At 42.4% G+C, this 15,739-nt stretch overlaps 1 protein-coding gene across 2 annotated transcripts in view; it reads right to left on the bottom strand.

The window, feature by feature from the left end:
• Positions 1–211: 211 nt before the first annotated feature.
• The window catches only part of ldlrad2 (low density lipoprotein receptor class A domain containing 2), a 37,036-nt gene continuing 21,508 nt past the window's right edge, over positions 212–15,739 (bottom strand). For both annotated transcript variants that reach the window (XM_038269059.1, XM_038269060.1), the window contains 3 exons: positions 11,118–11,267; positions 7,785–7,922; positions 212–1,109 (listed from right to left, as the gene is read on the bottom strand). In XM_038269059.1, coding sequence (XP_038124987.1) covers positions 838–1,109; positions 7,785–7,922; positions 11,118–11,267 — 560 coding nt within the window. In that variant the 3' untranslated portion in view covers positions 212–837. The remainder of the gene's footprint in view (positions 1,110–7,784; positions 7,923–11,117; positions 11,268–15,739) is intronic.

Raw genomic sequence — 15,739 nt, 5'->3', positions numbered from 1 at the left:
AGACTGGTGCCTCCGCAACCCGGGCCCGATAAAGTGAAAGAAAATGGATGGAGGCTGATCTAGGCCTAGAAAGTGAAAAAAAAAGTGCCTAGATTTCCTTCAATGTAGTCAACCAGCTGCGGTGGTTGGAACTGATCTCTGAGCAGGAGATTCACCTTCTGGACCTGAATTCTCCACATTTGTCTGGGCTGATAGAACAAGAGCCAAAACATTTGAAATTTGTAAGGCAGGTTTTTTTAGCACATTAGCAGATTTGCAGTTGTACTCAAGAATAAAAAACAAAAGTTGTTTGTTACAACTTTTATTGCCGTGAGATGCAGGTTTGCCCTGCAACCAAAGGGTTGTTGGTTCAAACAACAGTTCTGGCTTTCGCTGCAGCCATATTCTAGCTTGCCGCCATCAGGGTGTGTATATGCGATTGCAGTTTACTTTGGAGTCTCAGGACGTGAAAAGGTGCCATATAAGAAAAGGTCATCCACCATTGTTGTGTTGTATTTGTGAAAGAGTGAAAAAGACTAAATGAATCTACAATTACAAGTTTACTGGTACAAAGAAGAATTTGTTTAACATCAGAAATGTCTTCATAAAACCCTTCAGCGGTTCTACAGTGGGAATCATGTTTGGATAAAGAAAAGTACAGAAATAAAGTAAATAATAGATTCACCAACCGCTCTGGTCCTTATTGCTTGCTGGGCAGCACGTTTCTCCAGACAACCTTCAGCATCACAAATTTGCCCTCAGATCATCCTCCACAGATAAATCCTGTGCAATGACCCCTGATTATAGTGTCCCCACATTGTGAAAGCGAAACCATAAAAACTTCAGGGATATAAAGAGTTAACACTGATTGTCATTAGTGCTGAGCGTTGGGTTCATCGGGGTTTGGTTGACCGGTGAGTGAGGGGTGACCTTTGTTACTCGGTGTTCCTTGGTGTCTGCACAGACTGTACAGGAAGAACAGGTTGACTTACAACATGGTACGAAACGACAGACGCTGACACGCCACACAAACCAACCAGGTGACCAGCAGCACCAGCAGAGTATGATGCCCGCCGCCACTGTCGCCAGGATGATGTATAAAACCAGTAGGCATAAAGAAGAGGATGAGGCTGCAGTTAAGAAGGAAAGAAAAAATGAAATCAGTTTTTTTCAATACAAAGGTACATCAGTGTCCAATGTTTTCAAAATTAAATCCAACATTTACTGGTGAGATCAATAAAGACTCTTATCTGATTTACTGATCTTTGATGTCTCTGGCTTGTCCTTATCACTAAAGCAAAGTCCTACTGCTTGTAAAATACCTCTTGGGAATAAAGATTATTCTTGTTTGGAGAATAGTTTCAATGAATATGACTGATCCCCAAATGCCAATCAGATAGGGTGCCCTGCATGCCTGGCTAAGTCGGCCGCTTTCTAGGTACAGTTCATGTGTTCTGGGTAATTTCTGCAGGGCTTTCAGGGGCTTGTATGTGGCTTTTAGTCTGTCTTCACTTCTTAGACAGTTATAGAAGGAAAAGGCGATTTGAGATCTTGCTTTTGCTACCCCACAAAACGCCAGACGACAATGAGACGTCAGTTCTGGTCGGTTCATCATAGTCTTTGGTGCATTTAGTGCAGAAATAGTCATTGAATATTGGGCTGTGTTTGGTTGTTTTTCGCCACAGCTTTTATTGTGATTACACTGTCATAAGTACAGAGCAATGAAATTCACTATCTGCATTTAACCCATCCCCTTGGGGAGCAGTGGACTGCCATTGTGCTGCGCTTTGGGAGCAGTGTGGGGGTAAAGGGTCTTTGCTCAGGGACTCAGAGTGGCAGTCGTTGGAGTGGGACTTGAACCCAAAACCTCTGGATTCCAAGCGCAGTGTCCTAACCACTAGGCCAACGCTTCCCAGTGTTCTGATTTCGTCCCACTTAAGTGCAATAACCCCTTTTTAACGATCTGAAAATTATGGCTTTTTAACTTTCCCCTTTTCGACCAAATGTTGACGCCGTTTGGACGAAAATCATGTCTTTAAAATGTCTTTTCAACCAGTTTTTGCTCGGTGGGTTGGTCTCTGGTTCAACTCTTCAATGGAGAACGAAAAATCTGAGATAGCGGGTTTCTGCAGCTCTCTGGGCTTTCTAATTCCACATTATTACATATAACTTAATTTCTGGACATCTATGGTTTGATTTCTTTGTACGTGTGGATTGCAGCAATTGTTACTGACATCTAGTGAAAATTTAAGTACATAGTACGTCTAGAAATATATTTACAGAACAAAATGACGGCGTGTTCAATATTTATTTTGCTGTATATGACTGAGAGATAGCAAATAACAAGGCTGATTAAGCTCATCACAATAGTTCACTCTTAAAATAAGTGGTGAGGAGATGGATCTGGTTCAAGTTTCTCATTCAGTGATAACCTGCTTTGGCAGGGAAGACTGTATGACACCTGTATGGGGCTGGCCCTTCTTTTTCACTAATTAATAATAATAATAATAATACATTTTATTTGAAAGCGCCTTATCACAACACCCAAGGACACTGTACAGGCAGATAAAAACATTAAAAACAGGGAGCTAAAAAGTACAAGCATAAGATGCCACAGAAAACAAAACAGCAGAAAGTAAAATAAAACCAGAGGAAGAAAAGGAAGAGAACAATATTGAAGTGATGCGTAGGAACTAGATGGGATAGGACTGTCTGAACAGGAAAGTTTTGAGTCTGGATTTGAAAAGAGGGAAGGAGTCCAGAGTACGGAGATCCAGAGGGAGGGAGTTCCAGAGGTGGGGAGCAGAGCGACTAAATGCCCGGTTCCCCATTGTGACCAGACGGGCCGAGGGAACGGAGAGCTGGAAGGAGAGGGAGGATCTTAGGGAGCGGGTGGGAGTTTTAACGTGAAGGAGATCTGAGATGTAAGATGGAGCCAAGCTGTGGAGGGCCTTGAATGTAGTTAGGAGGAGTTTGAAGATGATTCTTTGTTTGATGGGGAGCCAGTGGAGTTGTTGCAGGATGGGAGTGATATGATGAGAAATGGGGGTCCGAGTGATCAGGCGTGCTGCAGAGTTTTGGAGGAGCTGTAGTTTCTGGAGGGACTTGTTTGGAAGGCCAAAAAGAAGTGAGTTACAGTAATCGATGCGTGAAGTGATGAGACTGTGAACAAGAATGGCGGTAGTTTGGGGAGTGAGGGAGGGACGGAGACGAGAGATGTTACGCAGATGGAAGTAGGCAGACCGGGTGATGTTGTTAATGTGGGACTGGAAGGAGAGGGTGCTGTCGAGGACGACACCCAGACTCTTAACCTGAGGGGAGGGGAGGACAGTTGAATCATTGATGGTAATCGAGAAGTTATTAGCTTTGGAGAGAGTGTGAGGTGTGCCTACTAGGAGGACTTCGGTTTTAGAGCTATTCATTTGAGGAAGTTGGATGAGAACCAAGAATGGATTTCTTGGAGACAGAGGGTGAGGGAGATTGGTGGGAGTGAGGCAGATGGTTGAGTAGAAAGGTAGAGCTGGGTGTCGTCCGCGTAGCAGTGGAATTTGATATGATGCTTACGGAGGATGTAGCCAAGAGGGAGGATGTAGATAATAAACAGGAGGGGCCCCAGGACAGAACCTTGGGGCACACCAGCAGAAACAGGGAAGTAGATGGACTTGTGAGATTTGAGTTGTATGAACTGTATCCTATCTGAGCGGTATGAAGTGAACCAGGTTAGAGGGGTGCGGCTGATACCGATGGATGATAGTCGACTGAGGAGAGTGGCATGGGAGATGGTGTCGAAGGCCGCTGTGAGGTCCAGGAGAATGAGGATGGAAAGTAGTCCAGAGTCAGAAGCCATAAAGAGGTCGTCAGAGATCTTGATGAGTGCTGTTTCAGTACTGTGCAGAGGACGGAAGCCAGATTGAAACTGTTCGTAAATATTATTGGACATCAGGTGGTTGTGGAGTTGGGAGGCAACAGATTTTTCCAGAATTTTGGATATGAAGGGTAGATTGGATATGGGACGTAAGTTATTGAAGTCGGTGGGGTCCAGGCCAGGTTTTTTCAGAATTGGGGTGACTGTAGCGGTTTTGAGTGCAGAGGGGACTGAACCAGAGCTTAAGGAAGAGTGGATGATTTTGGTGATGAGAGGAGCAAATGAAGAGCAGCAGGATTTAACCAGAGTGGACGGGAGAGGATCGAGCTGACATGTGGAAGGTTTGGATTTATGAATGAAGTCAGAAATGGCTTGAACAGATGGAAGGTCTAATTCTTACAAGGGCAGGGGCAGCCCATCCACTGTATTGCTGGAAAACAATCTGTCTGTAATATTCTCTTTTTGCATTAGCAGGAAAAACTTGCAGCCAAAAGTCATGACGAAGCTTGAAGCATAGAGAAGAACAACGAGCCTTACAGAAAGTCAACGGCTGCCCTAAGCATCACTGGAAACTCTTCATCATTTCGTCTCTTCTTCATCACAACATCTGATAATTGATGCCATGGTGATTCACACAGGGGCAGCATCTTCTATAGATCCCAGGATTAAACACTTTTCTAAATTCTTTGAGGCTGATTTAGTTGAGTGCTAAACTCATGGCTGAAATAAAAAGGGTAGAGTGCCTTCTCTGGGTTGGGGAGGATGTACTGCTGCTAGTGGAGGAGTTTAAGTATCTTGAGGTCTTGTTCACGAATGTTGAGCAAGAGATCAATAGGTGGATTGGTGTGGCATCTGCTGTGAAGTGTGCGCTTTACTGGTCGATCTACGTTCCTATGGTCATAAGCTTTCGGTCATGACCGAAAGAACGAAATCCTGGATACAAGCGGCTGAAATGAGTTTTCTCCATAGTGTGTCTGGGCTCTCCCTTAGAAATAGGGTGAGGAGCTCAGTCATCCGGGGAGGACTCAGAGAAGAGCCGCTGCTCCTCCACATCGAGAGGAGCCATTTGAGGTGGCTCTGGGATCTGGTTAGGATGCCTCCTGGACGTCTCCCTGGTGAGGTGTCCCAGGCATGTCCCACTGGGAGGAGGCCCAGGGGGAGACCCAGGACACACTGGAGGGACTATGTTTCTCGGCTGGCCTAGGAGCAGCTTGGGATTTCCTTCGAGGAGCTGACCCAAGTGGCTGGGGAGAGGGATTTCTTGGCCTCCCGGCTGAAGCTGCCAACCCCGCGACCCGACCCTGGATAAGTGGAAGAAGATGGATGAATGGATGAGTGGGAGAACAAACGGTCAAGAGAAACCGTTATGGTGGAGTGTGCCATGAAGCCACTGATTCACACTCTGTCTGGCCAATGTCCGGTCACTGGATAACAAAGTGGATTTGCAGGTGAGCAGGTGGAGCAGTAGTTAGTGCGCACAACCCATGATGGAGGCCTTAGTCCTCAACACGGCCGACCCGGGTTTGTTGAGCCACTAGTGCCCTAAAAAAAAAAAAAAAAGTGGATTTGCTGATACCTGGGCTGTAAACACCACCTCACTGGTCCAAAGGGCACAGAAGTGCTTGTACTTCCGGCGGAGGATTAGGAGAGCCCACCTGCCCCCCCCCATCCTCCCCACCTTCTCCAGAAGCACCATAGAGAGCGTTCTGACCAGCTGTCTCACTGTGTGGTGTGGAGGCTGCAGCGCCTCAGACTGGAAGAAGGCAAAAAGCGCTTGAGCCAGACAGTGTCATCTCCTTAAAGTCAGCCTCCTTAATTAGGAAATTTTTGAGATTCATAAAAATACTATCTTCCCTACCGTGCCACAGGGTTTCCAGTGATGATTCTGCTTAGCAGTTTGAGGAACCACCAACAACATCTGTCGTTGTTTCCAGCGTCTGTAAGCCCTGATTATACTACTATCATTTGTCGTATCCATTTCCCAAAAGCCCACAGTCAAGTAAATTCACCAAAGGCTGCCTTGTTCGCCTGACTCTCCGCAATCACGAAATATCACAATTTTAATCAAACTTCCCGAATGTTACGGTGCTGCCATGTTGGCTAGCTTGTTTCCCTTTAGAGAGCAGTAGTACTGTAGATCATCACTAGAAGACGAGGAATCGTGGCTAGCATGGTGTGTAAAGGGTCGTAAGGAACCGAGCTTGGCACGTATAACTGATCCAAGCTCGATCTGAACTCGGCACAGATCGGTTTCTAGAGGGTAGTTTGAATAGGGCTATTATCCAGAGATGGTGCTACTGGGGCTGTTGTTGATGTGGGAGATGCTGTCCAGAGACAAGGGTGGAATACCTGAAGAGAAATACCTGCTGCTATGATTTTGGAGCGTCGCATGTGTGACTCCACTGCCCTGATTCCCATCATGCCTCATCTAAATTCCCTGGTTCTGGTTTTACCCATGCAGGAAACTCTTGGCTGGATTAGCAATTTCCTGGAATTTACACTTCTCCACGTTGTCCAGATAAAAAACTTAGCAGTGCATCACGCCAAGTTGTTTTTATTGGTTCTGCTATCGGGACAAAACCAATAATGGTTCCACCGAGCCATTCAGTAAATGTAAAAAAAATATTTTCAATTATTTTAATATTTGATGCGTATTATAAGAATAAAATCCAATTTATAATGTGGTAATGATCTTAAAGGAATAGTACACCCAAAACATGATTAGCCTTCATTTTCTACTCACCCCCATGCTGAACAACACTCTGGAGTACTTTTTTGATATCTCAAATGCATCTGGAGATCTGGGAGGCTTCTTGCTGTCTGCTGACATTCAAATAATGGAGGTCTATGGCGCCCGAGACAGAAAGGTCCATAAAAGTCCACAAAAACGTGTCAATATTCCTCCATACTGCTCGTCCAATGTATTCCAAGTGTCCTGAGTGGGTAGCGTCCATAATTTACTCGAAACGAAGTCATTTAGAATGTTTTTAGAGCATAAACAGTAGTGTATAGGATTTCCTAAAAGCGCGTTCACGAGTCTACGGAAACCGCGGCAGACCAAACCAGATGAAAGTGCGCATTCAGCGTCTGCTCTGCCGATAATGCAAGCGTAGAAGAAGAAATGTGCTGTTTACCTGTGCAAAGAAAGAAACAACGAAAGAAAAATGTCTGAGGACTTCAGTGTTGAGGAAGAGCATGAGTTCTTTGCCGAGCTGAATGCGCACTTTCGTCTGGTTTGGTCTGCCGCGGTTTCCGTAGACTCCTGAACGCGCTTTAAGGAAATCCTATACACTACTGTTTATGCTCTAAAAACATTCTAAATGACTTAGTTTTGAGTAAATTATGGACGCTACCCACTCAGGACACTTGGAATACATTGGACGAGCAGTATGGAGGAATATTGACACGTTTTTTGTGGACTTTTATGGACCTTTCTGCCTCGGGCGCCATAGACCTCCATTATTTGAATGTCAGCAGACAGCAAGAAGCCTCCCAGATCTCCAGATGCATTTGAGATATCAAAAAAGTACTCCAGAGTGTTGTTCAGCATGGGGGTGAGTAGAAAATGAAGGCTAATCATGTTTTGGGTGTACTATTCCTTTAAGACCTGTAAAAGACTGATTTAAAACAATTTAATACCAATTAAAGCCTTAGTTTCATATTGAAAATTTCAATGCCTTTTAAGACTTTTTAAAGATCCTGAACCCTTTACTTCGCAAAAAGATATTGAAAATAGCAATCTACAAAAAGCCCCAGTTCCGGTTTTATCTTCACCTGCATTGCCTGGTGTTCATGGTCAGCGTGTACGACCTGTGAACACTTGTGTCAGAGAGCACCAGGGCAGCTGTGGCTACAGTGTCAGTGTGTGAACGACTGAAGGTAGTGTAACGCGAATTGGTCAAGCCTCCTGCCTTGTTTAAGTAGAGGCCTAATCACTCACCACTTACAGACTCCTGCCTCGGACTGCTGCCTGTTCCACTGCAGTTCATACATGTCCCACCATGTTGGGTTGGCCGAATAATGAAGGAAAGAGGAGGTGAAGAAACTTCAGGAGGAAGTTCACTGGGCATAAGCTGACCTGGAGATAAAAGACAGTGTTGAAGGAAATGGTGAAATGGTGAAATGGCACAATAGTTAGAAAAACAAACTTTTCAGCTTATTGTTGAATAAAGATAAAAAATCCCTAGATTGCTCATCCTATAGACCTATCAGTCTCCTTAATGCTGATTACAAAATTGTGGCGAAGTTGTTGGCGCAGAGACTAGAAAAGATTCTTCCGAAGATAATAAACCCCCACCGGACAGGTTTTGTGAGCTCTAGATATGGAACAGACAACGTGCATCATGCTCTGAATGTCATTCAATATTTTAATCAACATAAAGATTATCTTTCTCGATTCAGAAAAAGCCTTTGATCGGGTAGAATGGCCCTTTTTTATTTCTAGTTTTAAAGAAATTTGGCAAAGGCCCTAATTTTATTAGCATCATTAAAGCCTTTTATTTCAATCCAGTAGCAATGGTAAATACCGTCAGACAGTTTTTCTGTTCAGAGGGGTTGTAGACAGGGGTGCCCCTTGTCACCTTTGTTGTTTACATTGTTCATTGAACCCTTAGCTGTGGCTATTATCTAACCCAAACATTTCTGGAATTAGGATAGGTGAAGATCACCATGTCATCTCTCTATTTGCGGATTATCAGTCCCGGCTGTTCTTAGTTCCATAGATAAATTTGGTGCTCTTTCAGGTTATAAGATTAATTTAGGATATTCAGTCACTTCTCCTTTTAATATCCCCCAAGATATGGTGCTACAACCTATTTTTCAAAAATCTAAAAGAGGTTTCAAGTACTTGGGCATCTTTATTACCCCTGATCTGAATGATTTATTCTCATCAAACTATTCCCTGTTAGTTCAGAACATCTATTGAAATGGTCTACTTTACCTGTATCACTTCTCGGTAGGATTAATACAGTAAAAATGAATATTCTCCCTCGCTTAAACTACCTGTTTCAAAACCTCCCTTGCTACTTATCCCTTAAATTCTTTAAATCCCTTAATTCTTATATTTCTCGCTTTATTTGGAACAACAAACCTCGACGAATTAGGTTCTCCACTCTTACTAAACCGAAGCAGTTGGGAGGTTTATCTTTACCCAATTTGCAGCTCTACTACTGGTCCGCCAGCTTAAAATGATGTCTGACTGGTTTTTCTAGTAGAGACACCTGCTCATGGCGGGGCCTCAAATCTTCATCATGTTGTCCTAGAAGGGTAAGTTCTCTCCATTTTATCAATAACATTGATCAATTACATTCATTGAAGGAAAACATAGTAGTTTATACTACTTTGTTAGCTTGGCAAGACATAAAGAAATACTTGAATATTCCCCCCTCTATATCAACTAGATCCCCCCTGGCCTTAAATCCGGACCTACCAACCTCTATTAGAAGTACTGGTCTACTGAACTGTTCTCATTCTGGTCTGAATGGTTTCTCTGATCTGTTGGTGTCCGATGCTATTAAATCATTTATTAAAATCAGGGGCAAGAGCAATATTCCTCAGAAAGATTTTTATAAATATCTTCAAATTCGGCATTTTATGGATTCATTATTTCGGTCTGACGCATTCTGCAGGAAACTGACGGACTTAGATAATGTTTTGGTTTCAACCAACTCTCCAAAGGGTCTGATTTCTTAATTCTATGCACTCTTACTCAGCTCTGTACCATCAAGCTTTGACTTTGTAAAGCCGTTGTGGGAGCGTGATCTGCAGATGCAATTCAGTCCTTCAGATTGGCTTAAGATCTGCAATGGAACCTTTCCTCAATGCACTTCTATTTCTATACAAGAGCAGAATTTCAAACTTTTCTATAGGTCTTCTTATACCCCTGTTCGTCTTCAGAGAATGTTCCCCGACCGTTCCAATCTGTGTTGCAAATGTTTTAGACATAGAGGTACTTTTTCCCATCTGTTCTGGTCATGTGATTTATTAGGGACCTTTTGGAGGCACGTTCATTTGGTTATTGAAAAGGTTTTGGGGGTTCGCTTCTTTCTGTCTCCTGTGTTTTATCTTCTAAATGTTTCCCCTAATCATATGGGTGCACATTCGACATCCTTCTTTACAATTGTTCAATTTCTTGCCAAGAAATGTATTTTGTTACAATGGACCTCTCAGTCTGCTCCCAGAGTAAATATGAGGCTCACACAGATATCTGTTTTCCTTCCTTTGGAAAAGCTGACCCATGATCTCAATCACAAATCAGACACATCTTTGGCACTTTGGGGTCCCCTTAAGTCTTTTCTGCTTGGTCCCTAGGATTCTAGGTTTTTATTATTTTTTGTTAGGTTTATTCTTTATACATCATGTGCATTTTTATTCTGTTAGCCAGATTAGACAGAGTAGAAGGCCTTCCTTCACATGGTGGATGTCACTGTGTGTACGGAGGTCCTGGGATAAAGAGGCAAGATGCATGAAGTTCAAGGCATGGATGGCGTGTCAGTTTCTAATACTGACAGCTGAGCTTCCACCTGATGCAACACATAGACTCATGAGGTATAAGAAGGAGGAGATGACTTTGTTCGGGGCTCAATATTTGCCGGACGCTCGCGGACGTTTTTTGAGCCCACAGCTGTGCCAACCCTAAGCAATTTCTCTGTCCTGTAACCAGACATGGTCAATGTGGAGTCAACAAGTCATCTCCATGTCATGTATTTGTTCTACCCAGCCACTGAAGCAGGTGAGTCCAATTTTCACCGTGAATTAACCTGTGCAGATTGGACTCACCTGGTTAATTGGCTGGGTAGATTAAATACATGACATGGAGATGACTTGTTGACTCCACATTGCCCATGTCTGCCTGTAACGACTTGATCTGGAATAAACTCTGTTACTTTTTTACTCCTGTTTTATAGTCCTTTTTTATATGGTTTTACCCAGTTTGAGTTAAGAGTAGTAAATAACTTGCTCCCAGGTAAAGAACCGGTGGGGAAGGTCTGAGGCGCAGCCGCCTTCAGGGGGACATAGCTTCCATATTTAGCAGTTTTAAAGCACTATTTATGTTTGCTTGCTTCTGTTTCTTCTCTCTTGTTAGCTGAGGGGTGACGTGGACATGAGAGGATTGACTCCTTGTTTTAATGTGGGGTATATTATTACTATTATCATTATTTTTTATATATATTTTATTTATTTATTTTTTCCTCTTTAATGTATGTATGTGTACGGTGGCACAGGTTTGTTCTATGTATTGTAACAAATCTAAAATGAAAAAAAAAAAACGTACCTTTGCAGCCTGTCCTCAGGTTTTCCTCTAGGTCACTTCCATCTCCACAGTTGTCAATGCCTTTGTCATCACACACAAGACTGATAGGAATGCAATTCCCATTTCTACAGGTAAAATAGGCCTCAGTTCTACACTCTGATTGGTTGAATCCTGAAGAAGTAAATGACATATCAACATCCAAAATTAAACTGAAACTAGTGACACATTTTACAGCGTAGAATTTTAGTTTACATATAAAATGCAAGGCTTGCTCTTGCATTAGTAATAACCATTAACGCGAGCTAAATGGCAGCCCACTTCCCTGCAGCTCCAAGCAAAATCCCCTCCAACTTCCAGCCACTGGCCTTCTCCTGGGCGTGTATATTATTTTACTCTGACTCCACCCTTTCACTGAATTACAGAGTCTGACCAGGAGATGGCGCTTCTCTTTAGATCTTAATGTCCACAAATCATGACAGAAAAAAAAAAATTAGTACAAAGAATGATGTTTAAAAAGGAATTGTAGGGGACTAGCCAGGGACTACCCAATGACCCATGAAGGACAGTGGGGAAATTTTGAATGGCTACAACTGTATATTTTTGAATAGTGCTATAATCGCTTAGTACACTTAATGTAGAAGGACTGCTGAGAATGATTCTGGAATGTATGTGGTCTCCTTGAATCCCAGTGGGCCTCAGCAGATGGCCGCTCACACTGAGCCTGGTTCTGCTGGAGGTTTCTTCCTGTTCAAAGGGAGTTTTTCCTCTCCACTGTCGCTACAAGCATGCTTAGTGTGAGGGATTGCTGAAGAGTCAATTAGTGGATGCAATCAGCTGGTTTTCCTTAGATAGAAAACTTTGAATCAATCTGACTGGATGATCTGGTTGAATTGTCTTTTTAAAGTGCATTGAGATGACGTGTTGTGACTTGGTGCTAAATAAATTAACTGAATTTAACCCTCTCCTCCATGTTTAGGTGGGTTTAATGAGGGGTGTGCTTATAGAAAACTATTACTTAAAGGAATAGTACACCCAAAACATGATTAGCCTTCATTTTCTACTCATTTTCTACTCACCCCCATGCTGAACAAAAGCTAACATTCAAATAATGGAGGTCTATGGCGCCCGAGGCAGAAAGGTCCATAAAACTCCACAAAAAACGTGTCAATATTCCTCCATACTGCTCGTCCAATGTATTCCAAGTGTCCTGAGTGGGTAGCGTCCAGAATTTACTCGAAACGAAGTCATTTAGAATGTTTTTAGAGCATAAACAGTAGTGTATAGGATTTCCTAAAAGCGAGTTCACGAGCCTACGGAAACCGCGGCAGACCAAACCAGATGAAAGTGCGCATTCAGCATCTGCTCTGCCGATAATGCAAGCGTAGAAGAAGAAATGTGCTGTTTACCTGTGCAAAGAAAGAAACAACGAAAGAAAAATGTCTGAGGACTTCAGTGTTGAGGAAGAGCATGAGTTCTTTGCCGAGCTGAATGCGCACTTTCATCTGGTTTGGTCTGCCGCGGTTTCTGTAGACTCGTTAACGCGCTTTCAGGAAATCCTATTTTTTCTCAGCAGGTTTTGAAACTTGTAGTTAATTTGGGTATTTATGAACTGCTTTTCCATAGTTCATAAAAAAAATATTTTACTGCAGCAATATTAATCAGAGCTCATTAAAGAGATAGAAAGAGAACAATAAGAGATAAATATTCAAAGATCTATGTACCTTTTCATCTGGCTCTTTATCCAAAAATAAACAGAATGTGATGAAATGATTTATTTAGATATAATTTAGGGATTCCTTTATCTAATTAAAGAATGTTTAGCATCACCTCTTGTGAGGTGGAAGAAATAAAATCCATGAGGTGAATAAAACATTATTTGGCCAAATAATGTTTTATTGAATGATTTGCTTAATCAAGAACCAATAACCTTTAGCTAAATGATTCTTTATCCTCTATGAAATAGCTAGCAGCGAATAAACATCAGGATTCTACTAAATGACACTTGGTCATACCTGGAAATGGAAATGTAATGAGCATCTGAGGAACACATGAACACTGATGTTATATCCATGTTTAAACCCTTAGTGAAATAAAGCTTCTCCTAACTTCACCAACAGCTCAACACATATTCCTGTAGCATAGCGTAGCATGCAGTCTGTTCTGTTAGCTTGACTCTACTCATCAGTAAACACATGTTGTTTGTTCTGTCCCTAATCATGCCAGACCTGCAAACCTTTTTCCATGTCCAGTTGGAAAGCTTGAGTTTCATCCAGCTGCAGCTCAGCAGTCAGGGCAGCAACCAGTGGTTCTTTGGCCCTGTCCAGACGAAGTCAAAACGAACACGAAACGCTAATATTTTCCAGAACGTTTGTCGTAAAGACGGAGACGTAAAATAAATGTGATCGTCCACACGAATGCATGAAAACGCTGCAAAATGTATGCCAGGCCTGTAAGTGGCGCTGTGGTGCCAAAGCAAAAATAGGCGACGAAATGTTGGGCATGCGCACTAATATTTATACATGGTTGCCCTGCGGGTCCATTTTGGTGGTTCAGTCAAATTCAGGTGCTGAACTATGTGGTCGATATTGCTCTGTTCTTCCTGGAGATATTCCAGAAGAAGAAGATTCTGTTGTAAGCCCGACAGCAGGGTGAGTAGCATGAGCAGCAACCATTCAACACAGTACGGCGCCATTGTTGTTGTGATACTGTGTCGCGCATGCGTGTTTAGAGGCGACGCTATGACGCATGCGTGTAAGAAAAAAAGCGGTCAGACCTTAAAGATAGAAACGCGAAAACGCTGTTTCAAAATCTTCCCACTCTGAAGGCTGAATAAAAAAAAGATCGTTTACAGACCCCCGAAACGCCGGCTTCGTATGGATGAGAGGCTGGTTTGGTGAAAAATTAGTGCGTTTAGGCCAGGGTTTGACTTCGTGTGGACAGGGCCTTTGTCTCAGTCTCACAGCAGGAGTCCCCTAAGGCTCACACCCAGGACATGGTTCTCATCCAGTTTGGCTCTATAAGTTCTGAAACTCATGAGAAAATGTGTTGCAAAAGTTCTGTTTTGCAACAGTTTGGTTCTGAAAGGTTCTGACCTATCCTTGAGGATTCTGGGGATCTGGTTCCCCTGATCTCCAGGAGAGGAGGCGAAGATCAGGAGGGAAAAGAGGGAGAATGTGGTTTTCTACTGTCCTCACACAGAGGGGGGGGCGTGGTTGGTCACACCTCTGTGACTTACCTGTGGAGGCCTTGGCTGAAACGGGGGTTGTTGCAGAGATTCCACAGCTGATTCCACATCATCATGTCAAGATGAAATATGGACACTGGTTCCCAATGTCCAAAAAGTATGATTGCGGCATATGGCACAACACTGGTAAAAGTTGAAGTATCAACTTGACCTCTTTACTCAAGTTAAAGTGAAAAACTATGTGCTCCAAAAACTACTGAAAGTATAAAAGTATAAAGTCACCTTAAAAAAAAACAGCCAGATGCCACTATATGAATTGAAAGCTGTTTTACGAACATTTTGAAAAATTCTTAGAGTTAGGGCCGAGGATGAGGGAGGTCTGGTTGGTCTCCGTCTCCCGATACGCTCTCGCCTGTGTCCGACCTTTCAGACATTTCAACATCTTTTTCTGAATCCCACATTGTAGCATGGCATAGACAATTCACGCTAGCAGTTTGAAGAACACCTGCTAGCTTCTGATGGTTTCCTTTAGCTAACCAATGAGTGTTTGCGTTCTATGACTCATCCAATCACACTAGTTTTCACTAGATGTGGGTGGAGCCAATGATCTGCATTGGATGGAGCACATGACGGGAAATAAAGATTTATAAACATTAAACCAAAGCCAAGAGTAACGAGTAACGTACAGATACTCGTTACTCTTGGATTTTTATACAGATACTGGTGTAAAATTGTAATATGTAGAAGTGAGAAGTAGGGAGAAAAATAAGTAATGGAATAAAGTATAGATACCTAAAAGTAGAGTAACAAAGTATTTGCACTATTTACTTGACACTTCTGATGACTAGTCATATTAAGATCCATGTTTAGCTCGTCAGTTTTTGTTGTCGTCATGAAAAAAAGGAGCGTTAATGATGATGACGAAACCATTTAGTTGATGCTCCTTTGACACCAGCTTTATTTTTATCATTATTGCTTTCTATCTATTTAATCAGCTGTCTCATATCGAGGTCAAAAATATAAACAGTACATAATACTGATGGTAGTACTTTAATCTTTGTATAACTAAAATTATTGACCTTGAGTAATTTGTGTTATTTTGTGTTTTTTTTTATTGTATTAGTTGTTTTGTAAATGAAAAATGTGGAAATGTATATTTGATATTATTTTGTAATGTTATTCATGACACTAATTCTAGATTTTTGGTGCCTAATCACCAGTGTTGGGCACGTTACTTTGAAAAAGTAATTAGTTATAGTTACTAGTTACTTCTCCCACAAAGTAACTGAGTTACTAACTGAGTTACTCCACAATAAAAGTAACTAGTTACTAGTGAAAGTAACTATTGTGTCACTTTTGCGTTTCTCGCCCCCGTAACCCTCCCCACCCAGCCCCCACCTTCTCGCCGTGTGTTTCCAAAGCCAGCTGAACAGAGCGGACGACAAAGACAAGAACCTGC

This window comes from Cyprinodon tularosa, unplaced genomic scaffold (assembly GCF_016077235.1).
Source record: "Cyprinodon tularosa strain WSP-4 unplaced genomic scaffold, ASM1607723v1 ctg719, whole genome shotgun sequence".
Classification (NCBI taxonomy): Eukaryota; Metazoa; Chordata; class Actinopteri; order Cyprinodontiformes; family Cyprinodontidae; genus Cyprinodon; species Cyprinodon tularosa.
The sequence above is the reverse complement of the archived record's forward strand: the minus strand, read 5'-3'. Positions and strand labels throughout refer to the sequence as shown.